A 20,446-nucleotide genomic window follows, 5' to 3' on the forward strand; every position below is an offset into this window, starting at 1 on the left:
AGACAGATGTAGGATAGACGAGCGGAAATTTGCCTTTAGCCAGCGGGTGGTTGGTTGGTGGAACAGACTTCCATCCCTTGTGGTGGAGGTTGATAGCCTAAATAAGTTTAAGGCTCAGCTGGACAGGTATTTTGAACGAACAGAGGGGTGAAGTGGAAGTGTTTTTTTTTGGCTGATGCTGCATAAGCTTGCTTTCTTGCATCAAATGCCTCTACTAATGCTAATGCTAATGCTAATGCTAATGCTAATATTGATGAAGGTATATCAGGCTTAGTGTCGAAGTTTGCAGATGATACAAAGGTTGGCAGGGTTGTTAATGACAGTAATGGCAGTGTGCTACTGCAACACGATCTCAATAATTTGGGCAGATGGGCTGAGAAGTGGCAACTGCAGTTTAACCTTGACAAATGCAAAGTACTGCATATGGGTAGAAGTAACCCCAGAGAAACGTATCAACTGTGTGGTGCTACACTTAAGGTGGTAGAAAATGAAAAAGACCTGGGAATAATTATGCAGTCAGATATGAAGTTTTTTGAGTAATGCATACAGGCTGCCAGGGAAGGTCATGGGGTTTTGTCAATGATATATAGGAATTTTGCTACCATTGAAAAGGAGGTGATTGTCCATCTGTATAAGGCAATGGTCAGGCCATGCCTTTAGTGCTGCGTACATGTCTGGAGGCCTCATTTTAAGAAGGATATAGATTTGCTTGAGCATGTACAGAGAACGAAAACAAGATTGGTGAGGAGAGTGAAGAGATCCTCTTACCAAGAGAGACTTAAGTTCTGCAAATTGCAGTGACTGGAGACTAGGCACCTGCGCGGTGATCTGATTGAGGTGGATAAGGCCTTGAATGGGTTGAGCACGCTGAATTCTGATGGGATCCTTCCACTTGGTCAGATTAAGAAACTAAGGGGGCATAAAATCAAAATAAGAAAAGACAGATGTAGAATAGATGTGCGGAAATTTGCCTTTAGCCAGTGGGTGGTTAACTGCTGGAAAAAACTTCCATCTGTCGTTTTTGAAGTTGATAGGTTAAATAAATTTAAGGAGGAAGTGAACAGGCATTTGGAGGGAATTGTATGATTTTTTTTTTTTTTTTTTTGGCTGATGCTGCATAAGCCCATACAATTGCTTTCTTGCATCACATGCCACTACTACTACTACTACCATCGTAGTCGCCTTTACAAAAGCAAAAACCCTTCCCTTTACTCCTGATGCTAGTTATCTCTTTGAGTAAATCCCACTTCAGGACACTGTGATCACTGCCACCTTAGTGGTTCCTTTATCTGCAGATTCGTAATGCATGATGATTCTCTACTGATAATCAGATCAAAAATATTACTCCCTCTAGTTGCCTCCCGAACATGCTGAAGTTGAAAACAATCATCCAATAAATACCCAAAAGCCTTGCTAGTGTGTGAGTGACCAACCCACAAATCCCACTCAATATCTGGGAAATTAAAATCCCCCATTAGAAGCCTCCCTGATTTGCTTGCCCACTCTATTTGCCTGTACAGTTTCTTATTATACTCATCAGATTCACTAGGTCTATAGCACACACCTAGTCTTAATTTTGATCTCCCAATGCTTATGTCTCACCACACTGACTCGACACAGCACTGTCCAGCGATGTCGACTGGCTTCATTTCCTTGTATTTTATGTGTTTCTTAAACTAATAGCATAACCCCTCCTCCCTTCGTATTCCTTCCTGTACACATTGTTCTCCCCAAATTTCAGTGCTGCTTTCTTATTTCTGTGTGACACCACGTCTCTGATGTCCCAACAATATTTGCCTTTGATGTTTTGCGCATTACCTCAAATTCATCAAATTTATTTACCAAACTCCTAGCATTGGTGTACACGCAAGTATACATGCACGTGTTCCTATTCTTAGGTACCGTAACACAATCCATTTGTTTACTTGTACTGCAATGACTCCCAGCAGTCTCTGAAATATCCTGCATCTTGTTTTCCAGGCCGCTGCTCATTCCTATAGAAGCAGTGCAAGAATCACTTTCACCTCTGCCAGTGACTACTGTTAATCTATTAGTCCGTGTAACCCTCCAAGCTAGCAGTTTTCCGAACCATCTAACACTGTCTCGAAAACATCAGCAAATCGATTGCTGATGTTGTCCGTAGACGTCCAACATATCGATTGGCGTCCGAACCTTTCCCGATATCAATCCATAGAGAACTTATGGGACACTATAGAAAGGCATATCTGGCGTCTGGATACACCAATTACCGCTTTACCTGCATTGCTGACGGAAAAAGAAGCATCTAAGAAGTATTAGGTAACTGGTCATAATTCAGTGATCACTCAGTATATATGCACATGTTATATATATATATATATATATACAAAGGGTACTAGGAAATTTTGCAATATGACGCAACAATGAATCACAGGAAGCTGCTTGTTGCTGCATGTTGAGACATTTTCATACGTGCATAGTAGCCGCCGCGCCAAGTAGATGGGCTCAGTTATTCATTAGTAGTGAGAGTGTAAAGTGCTTGCGATGGCATCTTGGTCACGAAATGAGTTAAGGACAGTTTTGCGGTATAATTTCGTGCGTGGTTTAACCATAGACCAGTGCTTAGAAGAAATGACTCTTGCACTAGATGATGATTGTCCACATCGTACAACGATATTCAGGCGGTATAGAGAATTCCAAAGGGGAAATTTCACTCTAGAGGATTCTGAGAGGCCGGGAAGGCCACGAACGTCAGTTACGGAGGAAAACGTTACTGCTGTGAGGAAAATGCTTGACGAAAACAGTCGAGTGACCTACCAAGAGATAGACGATACTTTGGGCCTAAATGCACCAGCAATTCGTTCGATATTGCAAGATCATTTGCACGTGAAGAAACTTTGTTCTCTCTGGGTGCCGCATCAACTGACTGAAGAGCAGATGACACGACGTGTGACTTGGTGCTGGGAGATGTTAAAAAAGTTTGATAAGGGACAATCTCGGTATGTGAACAACATCGTGACAGGTGACGAGACTTGGCTGTACTATTACGATCTGCCGACCAAGGCTCAAAACAAAGTTTGGGTCTTTGATGATGACGACACACCCGTAATTGCCGACCGGGCTAGCCGAGTGGGTAAAGTACCTGCCCGGCAACCCAAAGGTCGCGGGTTCGATTCCCGCCTCGGGCTTGGATCAAAGTACTGCAAAAACCTTGGGAAGTGCAATATGGCCACAGAAGCCGATGCGCCAACAACTACCAAATCAAAAAAAAAAAAAAAAAAAAAAAAAAACAGCCGTAATTGTCAGAAAATCCCGATCTGTAAAGAAGAAAATGATAGCTGTATTTTTCAAATCGAGTGGAATTGTGGGACGTGTCGTTTTGGACACGCAGAAGACAGTCACAGCTAAGTGGTATACTGAACAATGCCTGCCTAAAGTCATTGGATCTATGAAGAACCTGCGGCCAAAGTCAAGAATGGACACCTGGTACCTCCATCACGATAATGCTCCAGCTCACCGCGCCAAAGCCTGCACCGAATATTTGACCACGACAGGACTGAAACTTCTCGAGCACCCTCCCTACAGGCCAGACCTTGCTCCCTGCGACTTTGCACTGTTCCCGCATGTGAAAATGAAGCTAAAAGGCTAAAAGGGAGGCCGTTTTCCAGTGATGAGGACCTTCTAACGGCTTGGGACAACGAGTGTGCTTTACTCCCTAGTGAAACTTGGCAGAACTGGTTTAATGATTGGTTTCGGAGGATGGAGAGGTGTATTGGATGTAGAGGAAATTACTTTGAAAAAATTAAATAAACAAAGCTGTATTGCAAAACTTTCCTAGTACCCTTTGTATACATATATCGACCCCTATATATATATATATATATATATATATATATATATATATATTTATTCCGACCCCTAGATATATATATAGGGGTTGGTAATTTTTTTTTTTTTTTTTGAAGTGGTCCAAGGATTTTTTTTTTTTTTTGAATTTTGAAAGTGTCTGTAGATCTCAGAAGTTTAGGAACCACTTCATTATATCATAGGGGGATCTGCATTCCTGTTCATGACTGAAATGTAATGGTGAAACCGTGTTCCTAGGTTGTTGGTAGATTTTGTATCACAGTGCTGTGTATTTTTCAGTTTAAAAAATGTCTAACGATTTTTATTTGCGATATTATGTAGGACATAAAGGGAAATTTGGACATGAATTTTTAGAATTTGAGTTTCGTCCAAATGGTGAGTAGCACTTGGAAATTATAAGAAAATTTTATATTTCGGAGACAAAGATTGCTATTCATTTGAGTAATTAATTAAGCACTTTGCAACTTGCCAATCACGTTATTTATTTGATTATTTCTCTAGAAAAATAAATAAATAAATTGTTTTAAACGGTATTAGAATGAGAGTTGTAGGTTCTGTGTAACTTTTGCCTGCCTTATGTTGTGTTGCAGTTGTAAATGTAATTTCCTTGTACTTCCCAAAATTTACCTTCCATATTACAGACGATTACTTTTTTCTGCACATATTATATTGATAATAATGTAGAAAGCTGAAAATAGCTCCATCGCCCATCACGGCTGGAAAGTATGTTTGTGTAGTCTTCTTAAATTACCTGCCGAGATTGGCGTTGCTCAAAAGGTTATTTTGTTTTATCATTAACCGTATAAACCGTATCTGTCAATTCATTACAGTGGCTTCATAGATTAGGAGTTTATTTTATAAAGTACACATTAATAAAAGGGATGGCAGTCCAAAATATCAGTCTATAATTAATTTTCATCGATTAATAGATATGCTTGACTACTAGGGCCGAATATATTTTGTTATGAGGATAGTTAGCAGAAACTACCCCTCATGCTTAAGTAATGGGAAAAGCTTTTGGCTTAAATAAAATTCATACACTTTACTGTTTGTTTCATTGTGGGAGTGCCTAAGATTTTGAACTGTATAGTGAATTTCATATTTTTCGGGCGATGCTATACAATTTAAAAGATATTTACAATTTAGGCAGAACTTTGAAAACCATATTTGTCTCCAAGTTAAACATGAGCCCAATCCTTGAGGTCAAGTATTGAGGCTTTGGCATTTGAAGGAGCAAAAAGATCCCCACAATTGGAATTGAAGATAGTTTAACCTACAAATTTTGATTTCAGTTACTGTATTGAAATATCCCTTTGCAATCCTATAGTATTAGACTTTTGCTTTCCATGCAAATTCAGGTTTGCTCTTCAGGAATGAAAAAAAAGAGCAGTATTGTTCAGTAGTTCTTTAAACTACTGTTAGTTGCAAGGGATCATGAACCTGCTTTCATTTTTAATTCTTTTGCTTCCTCACAGGTAGTATATTAGTATGATCTCTCATCTTCCACACCATACAGAAAAGAACTACTAATTTGGAATTCCGTCAAGATAGGATGAATTTTTATTGACATATTTTTTTGCAAATATGTGCAGTTTACAGATATAACATACTGATGCCTTATGGCCTTATTACTTTGCTGTTGGATGGATGAAGTAACTGATGAGTGTAACAAACAAGTTTTTACATACTCATCAGTTGTCTCCTCCATACAACTAACTTGCAGTAATTTTTATGTATGTGTTAAAGGGAATTTCAACAAACAGATAAAATTTGAGAGACCACATCTGTGCAAGTAGATAGCTCAAACTCCAAATTGAGCAAGGACAACTGTACAACAGATATACAAAACTTTGCCATTAGCCACATAATAAGTTTAATTTGTTTCTGTGATTTAATTTTTTAAATACTGTATAATATTTATTTCACACATTTAAAAAAATTGTTTATACTCTGACATGGATGCTAGGACAGAAGAGTTTACGATTATTTTGACAATGAATATAATCTAACTTTGCCTGCTATTTTTGTTATCAATAACTAAAAACTTCCAAACTTCCACCTAGATTTGTGGCAGAAGGAAATTTATCTAAAGAAAGATTGCACAAATATATAGAAGAAATAATTGTGAAGTGGATAAAGTTGACTTGGGTTTCGTTTTTTTTTTTTTTTTTTCATTCCTTTGTCTAGCTGATATTTGAATCCTCCAAGCTGTCATCTTCAACCACCCATGCAGGCAACCATTAATGACAACCTTCTGCCTGCAATGCCGCAGCCACCCTGTGATCTGTGTAAGATTTTTTTTTTTTTTTTGTAATTCCAGTGTGTTCCAACTTATTTGCGAAAATCTGAAAAAAAAAAAAAAAAACTCTAAATAAACAATTTTAAAGTTATTTCTTAAACCCGGCTCATGAGTGAATTTATCAGAACAGCTAAAACCAGCTTGGTTAAAAGTAGTTTTCTCTTTACAAAACCATGTTGTTTCCTTCAGAATTCCATGTAAATAATCCTGCACTGTATTCTTGATCATTACTTCCATGATTTTCCCTACCACTGAATCCAGACTGACCAGTCTAGTCTGAATTAAGTGCTCCTGTTATCTCCCGTGGCTGGCCCAGAATACAAACAGCAAATTTATTTTTGATTTTAACATGACTTTTCTGATGAGTTTACAGATATTCAGTTAATTTGGAGGTTATCAGTTATGTAATAACAGAATTATAGAGGTGTACCAACTAGTCATACATTATGCAGTGCTTTTTTAAGGATTCTTCTTGTGGCTTAAAATTAATAACAGAAAAGCCTTACATTTCCAAGCTTCTTTCTTTGCTTGTCCACATTCAGGATCTGTTTCATATGAGCATTGGATTGAAAATCCAACCTGACATTTTCCTTCAAAATGCCCACATGAAGCAGATTCTGAATGTACACCTGCAAAGAAAGAGGCTTGGCAGTGTTAGACTTTGTTGTTATTAATTTTAAGCCAGAAGATGACTGTGGAAAAGTGGGTCATGACATATGGACGGTTAGTCTATCTCTAAATTACTGTTACTGTACATAAGGTGCCATGGTGCCCTTTACTGTTTTTAATATGTATTGATGATATTAATGTAGATACAGTGCAACTTTGATATAAAGCAGGTGTCGGGCAACAACTTTATAAGCGAAGCACATTATAGCCAAAGAATTTTTCCCATTTTTTTTTTTTTAACATAAATACACTTTACTTAGTAAATAAATACTTTATTTACTAATGTTTCAAGAGTATAGAGACCAAAATACAAAGTATTAAAGGTTGTATGTATTTACATTCCACCAATACACAATGCTGTTATAGATTTTACACATCCATTCTGTCGTGATTTAATTTGACTGAGCTGATGACAGTATCTATATTCTTAATATAGATCATAATTCTTAATATTGATTAGAAACAATAAATAAAGATGTTCACTATCATTCTGATGTTCTACCCATGCCATCACCTCATAATGTTTTCAAGCATTTTGTTAATTTCTGGTGCTTTTTCTTTACACAAGCCATCCACATTATTTCTGAGTCACTCCCTATGTCACTGGCCTTCTCTTTATTGATTGTCTTCCCACTGTTCGTAGGTGCTGAGGTTTCTTCCTTGCTTAGGGAATGTGCAACTGGAGCTTCTGCATCCACCTCATTCCAAGCAGCCAGGTTATATACTCCAAAGTGTTACAAGCAGCCTGTGTTTCTTATTCTGAAAATGCTGTCTATTCAAGGTTAATAGTAGTGATCTCATTTTTTCCATCAGTTTTCAATTGCTGTTGAGCTTATTTTCTCCCATGCTAATCCATTGTTGTGTGCAACATCTTTCGGTGTTAGTTTTCAGAAATTTGATTTTGTAAAGGTAACTACAGTGGTCCCAGACAGTTTTTTTATTCTGTACAGTGGGACTAACTGATAATGTTATCAACAGCAAATTCTAAATGGGAAGAATTCAAGAAATTAATCATGGAAGCTACTAGGCTTTTCATACCAACTGAGAAATACTGTTCAAAGTTTAGACCTAAATGGATGTTGTCAGACGAACTAATGGCAGAGAAGAAAAATGCATGGGATGCATATAAATTATCAGGAGTCAGATGCCTCTGGTAGGTATAAGATAGTCTGTAATCAAGCATAAAGGAGGTTAGGCAAGCAAAGGCAGATTACGAGAAATCTTTGCAAAGGATGTAAAGAAAAACACTAAAGACTTCTTTACTTGTGTAAACTCTAGAAGGAAGGGAATGATTCAGATTGGTCCACTTGATATTGATGGTTCGATTGTTGATAATTCTGCTCAGGTCAGTGCTGGACAAGGTTTACATCCTGGCCAGAAAGATTTTTTGGCACCCCCTTTTACTAAGGATATAGCCCAGTGGTCAGGAGTGAGAGTGCATAGCACGCATTCCTTGAGTGGACCGGAGTTCAAGCCTGTGACTACTAAATACGATAAATATTTGTATTGACGATTTATTGTAAACTCTACTGACTTGGTTGTCGTGCCGGAGTATAAACAGAAAATTTATTTATTTATAATTATTTTTTTCATGATTTGTAAAATTTGGTGCCCCTTAAAGAATAGTGTCCCAGACAAGGGCCCTGCTAGCACGTGCCTTAATCCAGCACTGGCTCAGATAGCTGACAAACTGAATGAGTATTTTGGATCTACATTCGCACATGAGGAATTCTGTAGGGAAGTGGAGGCCAGAAGAATATCAAACTGTGGAGTTAAATGATTTTGTAATAAATGAGAGCAAGGTGGAGGAGAAATTTAAACATTAGGAAGGCACCTGAGGTGGATGGGATCTATCTATTATATTAAATGAGGCAGCAAAGGAAGTAAGCAGACCCCCATGGACTGGAGATGTGCAAATATATCCCCAATTCACAAAGGGGGTTGAAAGGTGACATGAGTAATTATGGACCTGTTAGTTTAACTTTTTAACTTCTGTTCTGAGGAAAATAACGGAGTTACTGGTTAAAAAAGCACTGCAGGATCATCTAGACAAGACTGCGGTTATAGTTCAGACACAGCATGGGTTTGTTACAGGAAGTCTTGCCTGACCAATTTTGATTGGATACAATGATGTAGTCACAAAGGAAATGGATGTAAAAAATAATTTTGATATCTACCATATTTCCCCATGTATAAGATGCACCTTTTTTCGAAAAATTTGGGGTCTAAAAACTGGGTGCATCTTATACAGTGGTTGTAGATTTTTTTTTTTACTTGCATTTCCTGCTTTTTCGCGCTTGTTGTCTTTGTGCTCATTGTTTCGCACTTGTTAATCAGTATGTTAGGTTACGTTTTGCCACGTTCTGCCCAGAAATGGCTCAAAAAAGATTTTCGTACAATGCTGAATTCAAGTTAAAAGTGATCCAGTTTGCAAAAGTGAATGGAAATCGTGCTGCTGAACGTAAGTTTGGTCCTCCTCCAGCTGAGAAAACAATCCGAGACTGGCTACGGGAAGAAGAAACCCTACTGAAAATGCCACGGCAAAAGAAGGCCATGAGAGGCAAGTCAGCAAAATGGCCTGATTTAGAGAGGGAATTGAAGATATGGATCAAAGGGCAATTGGAATTCCTGTGTCCACAAAGATGGTTCAGCCTGAGGCAAGAAGAATTGCTGATGAAAAAAAGAAGTTACTGATTTCAAAGGAGGACACAATTGGTGCTTCAGGTTCATGAAACGGAATGGACTAAGCATGCATTCACGCACCAGACTTGCCCAAAAGATGCCTGAAAGCTATGAACAGAAGGTCTTTGAATTTCATCGTTTTGTCATTCAATGTCGGAAGACACATCAGTTTGAGTTGGGACAGATCGCAAATATGGACAAAGTCCCCCCCCTTCAATTTGATGTCCCAAGTAACAGAACTGTTGATAAGAAGGGGGTGAAAACTAACTGTGAAGACAAGTGGACATGAAAAGAGTTATTATACAGTTGTTCTAGCTTGTTGTGCCGACGGAACCAAGCTGCCTCCTATGCTGATTTTCAAACGCAAAACAATGCCAGAAGAAGACATTCCTCGAGGAGTGATTGTCCACGTTCATGACAAGGGTTGGATGGATCAGGATGGGATGAAGATCTGGTTTGAGAAAGTTTGGAGACCAAGTGGGCTCTTACGGAAACCTGCCCTATTGGTGCTTGATCAGTTCAGGGCACACATAACAAAAAATACAAAACAGCTCCAACCACTTGAAGTCAGCATTAACAAACCCATGTGAGATGAATGGAACCAATGGATGACGTCTTCTGGGGACAATTTGACATCAGCAGGAAGAGTGAAGAAACCAACTATAGGAGAAGTTTGTACCTGGGTGAAAAGATCTTGGGATAATATCAAGATTGAGATCGTTGTCAAGTCATTTAAAAAGTGTGGCATTTCAAATGCCATAGATGGAACTGAGGATGAGGCAATATACGAAGACAGTGATTCATCATCAGACACAGATGAGGACAAGATAATGGATAGGAGTTTTGATAGTGATGAGTTGTATGAATTTTATGATGAATAAAATTTGAGTTCAATAACTTTATGTAATACATTTTTTTTTTTCAAATTTCGGGCCCCAAAATTAAGGTGCGTCTTATACATGGGGAAATATGGTATATATACTTGAATTTTCGGAAATCTTTTGATACCGTTACACATGGAAGACTACTATACAAGTTGGTGCAGTTTGATGTTAAGGGCAATTGCTACAATGAATAAAAGGATGGTTGAATGGGAGAAGACAGAGTGGCAATCAATGGACACTGCTCTTCATAGACTGTTATTAGTGGAGTTCCCCAGGGGTCCATGTTGAGCCCATTGTTGTTTTTTGTATTTATCAATGATATTGATGAAAGTATATCAGGCTTAACGTCCAGGTTTGCAGATGATACGAAGGTTGGTAGGTTTGTTAATGACAGTAAGGACGGTACGCTACTACAACAGGATCTAGAAAAGTTTAGCAGATGGGCTGAGAGGTGGTAACTGAAATTTAACATTGACAAATGCAAAGTACTGCATATGGGTAGCAGGAACCACCTCAGAGTAACATACGAACTGTGCAGTACTACACTCATGGTTGTGGAGAAGAAAAATATCTGGGAGTAATTGTGTGGTCAGATATGAAGTTTTCCAAACAGCGCAGACAGGCTGCCGGAGCAGGTCACGGGGTCTTGTCAATGATATATAAGGATTTTGCTAGCAGGGATAAGGAGGTGATTATCCCTTTGTATAAGGCAATGGTCAGACCACACCTTGAGTACTGCATACAGGTCTCGAGGCCTCATTTTAAGAAAGATGTTGAGCTACTTGAACAAGTATAGAGAAGGGCAATGGGATTAGTGAGTGGAACAGAGGGTTGCTGTTACCAAGATAGGCTTAAGTTCTGAAAATTGCAGTGTCTAGTGAGTAGGCACCTGCGAGGTGATCTGATTGAGGTGTACAAGGCCTTGAATCGTTTGAACACACTCAATGCTGATGGGATTCTTCCTCTTGCACAGATTATTATTATTATTATTATTATTATTATTATTATTATTATTATTATTATTAGCTTTATGGTGCAAGGAAGCCTGAGGCTTATACTGCACCAGCCAAAAAAAAAAAAAATTCGCCGAGTTACCCTGAGAGAGAGCGAGAGAGTCAAAAGGGAATCACCAAGAAAGAGAAGAATGATGATATCCAGCTCAGGATCCTGGGTGTGCCAAGCCCATATTCACCAGATGTGAGTCCCTGGGGTTAAATTACAAACCTGAGGGGGGCATAAATTCAAATTGAGGAAAAATGGTTGTAGAATATGTGTGGAAATTTGCCTTTAGCCAGCGGGTAGTTGATTGCTTGCGCAAACTTCCATCTGTCGTTGTGGAATTTGATAGTTTAAATAAATTCACAGAAGAACTGAACAAGGTTTTTTTTTATTTTTTTTTATGCTGAAGCTGTATAAGCTTCTTTCTTGCATTATATGCCTGTGTTAATGCTAATGGTAAATACACTGAGGATGTATTTACCATTAGCATTTGATATGGTCAAATAAATCAAGATTCTCTACCAGAAGAATAATTTTTAAAAATCATTTTGATTACTTATTTCAGCAATACATACAATATACATATACTCCAACCCACAGATGCTAACAGGTTAGAACTATTAATGCATTTAAACTGATTTAATTTTAGAAGATTATCATCAATTGTATAAATTGCAACTTAACTGAATGGAAAGTGGATGAAATTGTCATGACTGAACTGATTAGTCAGCATGAGATATCCCGTTTTAAAATTCAGCATTACTTGGCTTTTTCACTTTCTACTTTCTCATACCAACCACCAGCTATAGTGATCGCCGGTAAATACCTATATATTTCTTATATTTACTGTGATGCATACTCGTCGGGCTTTGGGTCTCAATCCCAGTTTGCAGCTAATAATAATCCAAAATTTTAAAACTAAATTAATTAAAAATAAATTAACAATTAAATTTTATTTGCCTTATTACATTAGGACATCCATAACTAAACATAAGTACTTACTAAGGAAAAATATTATCGAGACTACAGAAACGGGTATGCATGAGACATTCTTTTAGTATGGCTATCTGTCTGCTCAAAGCCCCTGAAGAAGTAGAAGAGAGAAGGCCATGTGAAGGAATGTTACCTTCCTAATTCTTCCTAGCTATATTCCTAATATTTCTTGACTCAATCTTTAATAATTCCCTTTGTTTCCTCCCTCCTCTTACTTTAAATCCTTCCAAACTTTACATTTATATATTTGTTAACTTGATTCCATGTTAATTGTTAACATGGAACTATAGGCGAACCAACAACTACTAGAACAACTATGGCTAGCCAGTTAGTTAGGCCTTAATTACCGGTAATGCTTCCTGCCCAAAACAAAAAAAAAAAAATTTTACCACCACTTGCAAAACAAAAATCAATCGGGACTTTGACCTAATATATGTAAGTTTCTATTAGTATATTGAATAAAGTATGCATAAATGGATATGAAAGTTACACAAAGTGCCAGTAACTAGAAGGGTGTGGAAAGTAGAAAAAGAAGTGTAGTAGATAAGTGAAAGAATGTTAATATCCTAAAGGTTATGATGAATTAAGAGAATTATGGGCTGAATTACCAAGCCAATAGAAAGTGGGAGAACTGTAAAGTAAAATTAGTACATCAAAATACTAATAAAATAAAAATAAAAATGCAAATAAATAAATAGAAAATGAAAATAGAATGATAGTGTGTTATAGCTGTCATCAGATATGGTGGGGGGGGGGGGGACTTTTAGAAAATGGTCACATATAGCTAAGACAAATATGCTTTATCTGATGTCAGCTAAAATAAATAAATATTGATACTTGATCAGGTATTTCATTAGGGGACTACACCTGACCATGTATCAGGAACTGTATTTCCAACAAAACACATAAAAATGTATGTAAAAATGATAAAAATTGAGTCCAGACTATTTAACACTATAGTTCTCCCTATGCGTCCGTGGAAAAGGTATGTTGATGATACGTTTTCAGTTATTCGGGAAGGGAGTGAGGATGATACGTTGAATTTTCTTAATAGCTTCTCCCCATTCATACAATTCACCTCTGAGGTAGAGGAAGGAGGGGTTTTGCCGTTCCTGGATGTGCTGATTTGTAGAGAAGGCCAGCATTTGAAAACAAAAGTATTTAGAAAATCTATGTGCAGGGGCCAATATTCACACTACAACTCAGCGCAGACTAATTATCACAGGAACAGTGTAGTAAGAGCATTAGTGGATAGGGCAAAATCCCATTGTAGTACCTCAGAGGATAGAAACTTGGAGTATGAACGTGTTACGGCGGATCTTTTGAAGTGTGGCTACCCCCGGAGGATCATAGAGAAATACATTAGTGGAGGGCAGAGTAGAAGTGAGTCCTTCACGCCAATAGCCACTGCATACATTCCCTACTATCCGGGTTTATCCGAGCGTTTAGCTCGCGTATTAAGGAATTACCAGACACGTTGTGTGCAGCTCCCAGGCAGGAAGCTGCACACAATCGTGTCACAGGTGAAGGACCCTGTCTTAAATGAAAATATAAGTGAGGTCATATACAGTATTAAATGCCCGGAATGTGGGGAATGTTATGTGGGAGAAACAAAACGGTGTCTCAAAGATCGTCTGGGGGAGCACACAAATGCGATAAGAAATGCAGACTATGGCAAATCCGCCGTAGCTGAACATTTCTGGGAGAAGCAACATCAAATCTCCCCAGATGAAGCGGTCATCACTGATCGGGCGCATCGATTTTGGGACCGCAAGTGGCTCGAGAGCTTGCGAATTAGTTCTACTGAGAAAAATATAAATAGAGATAGGGGCACACGTATTCATCCCCTCTTTGAGGCGGTAATCCTTGGAGGGGATGAACGTTTTTGCCTGAAACGCTCCCCAGCCACTTCCGGTTCTGGCGGGAACAGTACACGTTCACGTGAGATGCACCGTGAACCTGCTGGTATTTAATGATGCACCGCAGAACAGAAATTACACTGTTGAGAAAGAAGGCAGAAGCCTTTGAAAGCTTCAGTTAGTATTTTAGCGCTTTTAACCAGTATATTTTATTGCATTTTAAATTCGGCATTTTATTATTATCATGTATATCACAGTTGTTTTATTTTAAAATTACTATCAGTAATATTTGGTTTGTAAATAATTTATTGTAAATATTAAAAATTTTTAAAAATTTGGGTTTTTTCATTTTTTCGTCTTTCGTTTTATTCCATGGTTGGTGGAAAACACTAAAAATCATAGTACATAAAAATGTAATATGTACCCAATCCATCAGATTAGCTTACACATGTAGTAACCAACTACTGTTCACCAAAGCTGTACAACTCCTTTATAATAAGCTTGTCAACAATAATATCCCTATCTACTTTTTAAAATACTGTTGCAATATAGTTTCCCATTTTATCAGAAATAAATTCAGTTATAATTTACTATGAACAGGTCAGTTGTTATTTTGGTTTTTAGGAGCATTAGCAACTAAGGCCATATTGCTCCGGGGATATGGGGTGGTCATTCCCTGACCTTTCCGCATCCTCCGTATTTGGTGGTCATGGGTTCGAACCCCGGTCTAATCAAGAAGCTTGTGCTACGCACTGCTGCTCCTGCCCACCTGGCTACGGAGGCGTCAGCTGGTCAGTTCTAAATGTATCTGTATAATTTTAAAATTATCTGGTGGAATTCCATTACTTTTCACACCTGTGGATTCATCTAGATTTATATACACAGGAATTAATTCCTGTTCTTCCATACTTGGAGTGTTTACTTGGAATTGTTTCACATACATGGATTTATTTCCTATTCTTTTATAATTGGATCATAACTACACCACCTATGGATTTTAAGGCACTAATGTTACTTGTATCCCTGGAATTATATCACTTCATAATTGGATTCTTAACTAATCAGGATCTACCTTTGGATATGTCAACTGATTCTTTTTCCTTGGATTCATTTACTGTTCTTTCCACAGTGAATTCATACCTGTGGTTCATCTTTATTTATATACATGGACTTATTTCCTGTTCTTTTATAATTGGATCCTTAACTACACCACATTTGAATCTTAAGTCACCATGTTACTTATTTCTAGGAATTTAAATTAGTTCTTTTTCCTTGGATGTATTTTCTTGCAAAATTGGACTATACACTGAGTGATCACTTAATTATGACCACACCTATGAAAACTGAATGTGACCCATTGACCACGTGAGGTACGAGAGTGCAGAGTTAGTCGACCTATGTAGCATAGATAAGGTGTCGGTGGTGGTTCAGTAGGTAGTAAAATTCGGAGCGGGATAGGTAAAGGGAAGGATTTATCGGACTTTGATAAAGGACAGATTGTGGGTGCTCATTAAGCTGGTGCCTCGATTTCCCAAATGGCTGAACTGGTGTGGTGTTCGAGTGTTGCCGTAGTTAGTGTACCAGGACTGGTATCAAACAATTACCCGATGGCAAAACTGCAAAGGTCAGCGAAAGGTTGATATTAGAGTTGAGCACCGGGTCCGATGACACACACAAGTGAACAGGCGCAGCACTGTTGAAGAGTTGACTACCCAATGCAAAGTGGGCAAACTCGAAATAATATCTGGCATGACCATGCGTCACATGCTTGTGCGTATGGGCTATACCAGCAGACAACCCCTACGGCATCCTCTCCTAACCAAGGTTCATCACCGTAAAAGACTCGCCTGGTGTAAAGAACATGGAAGTTGGACATTAGAAGACTGAAAGAGGTGTGCTGGTCGGATGAGTCATGCTATTTGCCCGACACCGTAGATGGTCGCTTACGGATTTGGTGTTAACAACATGAGGCTCTTGATCCATCATGCATAGTATCAAAAGTGCAGACCGGTGGAGGCAGTTGTATGGTGTTGTGCATGTTTCACTGGCAGGAACTTGGACCCCTGGTGCATGTGGAACAACGTATCAGTGGTCTCTGCTATTGTCAACTGACTGTGTACACCCTGCTGTATTACACTTTTTCCCGAATGGCGATGGTGTCTTCCAAGTTGACAATGCGCCGAGCCATCAGGCATTTTTGTGCAGGAATGATTTGAGGAACATAGTTCTGACTCCCAGCATATCGATTTGCCTCCGAACTTCCCCTGATATCAATCCCATAGAGAACTTGTGGGACATTATGGAAAGGCATATCAGGCGTCTGGATACACCAATCACCTCCATACCTGCATTGCTGACAGCATTACACACAGCTTGGTTGGCCATACCTCCCGAACGCTTCCAACATCTTGTTGAATCAATGCCACATCGGATAGCTGTGGCAAAAGGGGAGGACCTACGAAGTATTAGGTGGGTGGTCATAATTCAGTGATCACTCAGTGTAGATTATAATTATTAATCTATTTATATCTCAAAACATTTGATGATTCCTGTTTTCTATACTCTGATACATTTACAGTCATTCCCTTATATGAGACTATTCAGCGTAATATAACGTAGCCTCATCATTTGGTCTAACTTGTATATGTTTTTTGCTAATTTACTGTACAACACTATTTATCTATTAATGGTATTGTGTTTAATTTTTTATGACTTTATCACGATAAAGTCATACTATTATCTACTCTAATGAACTGTTATCTACTCTTTTTTCCGTCCACCACGTATATATTTTTTCCCACCAGTTTGTTTCAGCTACACATTTCTTGAAATACTCCAGGTATCATTCACTTTCTTATTATACTTTCAGTTTCATTTTAGGTTTGTTTCTCAGCATGTTTGGCACATTTTTCATTTTACAAGCATTTTGGCATTAGCTCCCTTTTATACTAACATTTACAAATGCTGCCAGAGCCCTTACTCTATAAGGTTGGGATTCACAGCCTCAGCAAGCTTAGTGTTATTTAATAAATTTTTCTTTGCTTTTTATCTTTCTACTGTACTTCCTGTTCATAAAACTATTATTGTACACGAGGGTGATACGAACATTCATATTCTAATTCTATTGCTATTTTTAGTCTTTACTTAAAATACTCCTTTTTCCCTTTCCCATCCTCAATTTAATACCTCACCCTATACCATGTGCTTGTTCCAAATTTACTTATTGAATCATTTAAATCCTATCTATACATAATTAAATCCTACACTTAATTCTACATATGTATATTGAACTTATTTTTACCTAAATAAATTTCACTGCATTGGGACTACCTTGTCCATACTGTATTAGAATGTGCTAATTTCATTTTCGTTGCTTTTTGGCCTATCACTTTTCTTCTACTAATATGGACAAGTAATAACGCAGTTCCTGATACATGGTAATGTGTAGTCCCCTGATGAAATACCCAGTGGTGAGCTATAGTGGCCTTGTGAGAGCCCATTGTTGAAATGATCATTTATTTTACAAATGAAATCCTAAATGCAATTATTGAGTATCCAGAGCTGAAACTATGGTGGGGTGAGCGGGGGCCCCATCCCCAGCATTTTAATGGTGCAATCGTTCAGTTGTGTTTTAAAATTGCTTCATTTTTTATTTAATTACAGTTGGACCTGTGTTTAACCAACTTCTTTATAGTGAATTTTTTTGAATTCCTCTTGGTAATAATTACATTTAAAATGGTTTCCATTGAACAAAGAAAATTTCCATGTAACGAACAGATTATGAAAGACACTTTGTATGCATTGTTCTCGCCTCTGGTCTTTTAGCAATTAGAAAGTGCAAATTAAGGGTGAGAGGGATTACCGTTTCACAATGTTATTGGTGTCCGTAAAACCTATGCAGTCACATACTGAGAAGTCGCGCTAGTCAATATGCTTTCCATAGCCAGTCAGAGGATTAAGAAGATTCCCGACATGGATAATAGTCCCTGTCAACCTGTGTTGTGGTTCCCCTTTACTCCAACAAACAGGCATATGTTTTTCGGAGAAGTGGGTGAGTGATCCATGCCTTCCAGTAAATTTCTCCATCTATGTTTACATGGTCACAGTAGCTGAATATCCAAGTGATTCCAACATTTTTCACAGTATTCAAAGAACTAGTGACAGTAGCAATGTGGGGGGGGGGGGTATTGAGGCAACTAAGATATTATATAAACTTTAAGAAGACGAAATGTTGGCAGATTTTGAAAGTTAACCTATGCAGTCACATACCGAGAAGTCGCGGTAGTCAATATGCTTTCCATAGCCAGTCAGAGGATTAAGATTCCCAACATGGATAACAGCCCCTGTCAACCTGTGTTGTGGTTCCCCTTTACTCCAACAAACAGGCATATGTTTTTTGGAGAAGTGGGTGAGTGATCCACGCCTTCCAGTAAATTTCTCTGTCTATGTTTACATGGTCACAGTAGCTGAATATCCAAGTGATTCCGACATTTTGCACAGTATTCAAAGGACTAGTGACAGTAGCAACGTAGGGGGGGGGATTGAGGCAACTAAGATATTATATAAACTTTAAGAAGACGAAATGTTGGCAGATTTTGAAAGTTTGCCTAGGCTTTCACTGTGTAAAAAATGTTCTAAACTTTAATGGTATACAGGCAATAATTAAAAAAAAAAAAAAAAAAATTATATCGCCAGTCTCCAAAAAAACCAGCACAAATTAAGGATGATTGTTAAAGAACTTGATGTGGAAACTATAAAGATTGGTCTTGTGTTCAGGCCACGATGTAGCTTGCAGACGGCAATTGTGGGTTAGAGGAATTATCCCACTTTGTGCAAACATTTTGAATCAGAAGTTAAATATTCCGGATTATTAAATCGACTTTTAATCTGGAATTTAGTAACCATTTAGCACTAATGATCGACATCCTGCAGAAGCTCTTACCTTTCAGAAACTTTACAGAATTACTATGGTAAAAGCAGATAAATTAATTATTCGACCTATCAATGCTATTGCTAATTTGAAAAATTCTGAAGGAAATCATGAAGCTAAAATTAAGAGCATGTTGAAGTGGAAAAAATTTAAAGGAATCAAAGCCGACCGGGCTAGCCGGGTGGGTAAAGTGCCTGCCTGGCAACCCAAAGGTCGCGGGTTCGAATCCCACCTCGGGCTTGGATCAAAGTACTGCAAAAACCTTGGGAGGTGCATTATGGCCACAGAAGCCGATGCGCCAACAACCAACCAACAAAAAAAAAAAAAAAAAAAAAAAAAAGGAATCAAATTCAAAAGTAAGAACACATTTAAAAAATTACCTCGTGACAAGTTATTAAATGTATTGTTTTATCCTTAAAGGATAAGTTATTAATGCAACAGAGAATGATTTTAAATTAAATAAAGAAAATAATGATACCATTGAAAGAAATTATAAACATATGCTACCGGAAATTGTGGAATACGAAAGAACTTTCGTCTCGGTGGCAAGATGGTGAAAACCGAATAAGAAATTTGTTTTCTTATAAAATATGAAATAAAAATTAATGATTTTGTCAAAGACAGTTTATCTTTAAAATTGAGTGAAATTCCCTTTTCAATTAAGAAAGCTAGAAATATCTGTGAAACCATTGCGATTAGCATTGCTGAAGCTGAGCAAGCTTTCAGCGTAATGAATAATGTTGACAAATAAACACGTAGATTATGATGACCATACATCGAAATGGAAAACATTGCTTCAGTTTGACCCGGATTGCTACGTCAAATCATTCCTCTGTAATCATTGCTCAACTATTGAGCAAAGCAGAAGATCGACAACAAATATTAATAAAGTAAATTGCATATGGCAATTTTTAGAATAAATTTTTCTTGAATATTTGTGTAATAATTTTTTTTCGTGTAATCTGTAATTTTTGTGCACTTTTTCTAAAAAGTTTGTTTTTTATGTAATATTTGTTTTTATATTGTGGAATGTTTTGTGATAATTTTTGTTATTTGCGATATGGGAAATATTTCATGTTATTTTTTATTTGCAGTATTAAAATTTTATCATGAAAAAAAAAGTATCCATTATATTTCCCTAGTTGTGAAAAAAAAATCGTGTTTTTTTTTCACAACTAGAGAAATATAACATCCATCGTGTTTGATTTAGGTATTTTGATTTGTATATATTGATTATGAAATAAAAGAGCTTTTTTATTGTAAATATTTTATTGGTCATTCACAA

At 37.5% G+C, this 20,446-nt stretch overlaps 1 protein-coding gene across 1 annotated transcript in view; it reads left to right on the forward strand.

The window, feature by feature from the left end:
- Nucleotides 1-4,046: 4,046 nt before the first annotated feature.
- The window catches only part of mago (mago, exon junction complex subunit), a 64,990-nt gene continuing 48,590 nt past the window's right edge, over nt 4,047-20,446 (forward strand). The window contains exon 1 of the mRNA XM_090377237.1: nt 4,047-4,221. Within this exon, the coding sequence (XP_090233363.1) occupies nt 4,134-4,221 (88 nt within the window). The 5' untranslated portion in view covers nt 4,047-4,133. The remainder of the gene's footprint in view (nt 4,222-20,446) is intronic.

Source organism: Mastigoproctus giganteus, chromosome 7 (assembly GCF_048544385.1).
Source record: "Mastigoproctus giganteus isolate SK-2022 chromosome 7, ASM4854438v1, whole genome shotgun sequence".
Taxonomy (NCBI): domain Eukaryota; kingdom Metazoa; phylum Arthropoda; class Arachnida; order Uropygi; family Thelyphonidae; genus Mastigoproctus; species Mastigoproctus giganteus.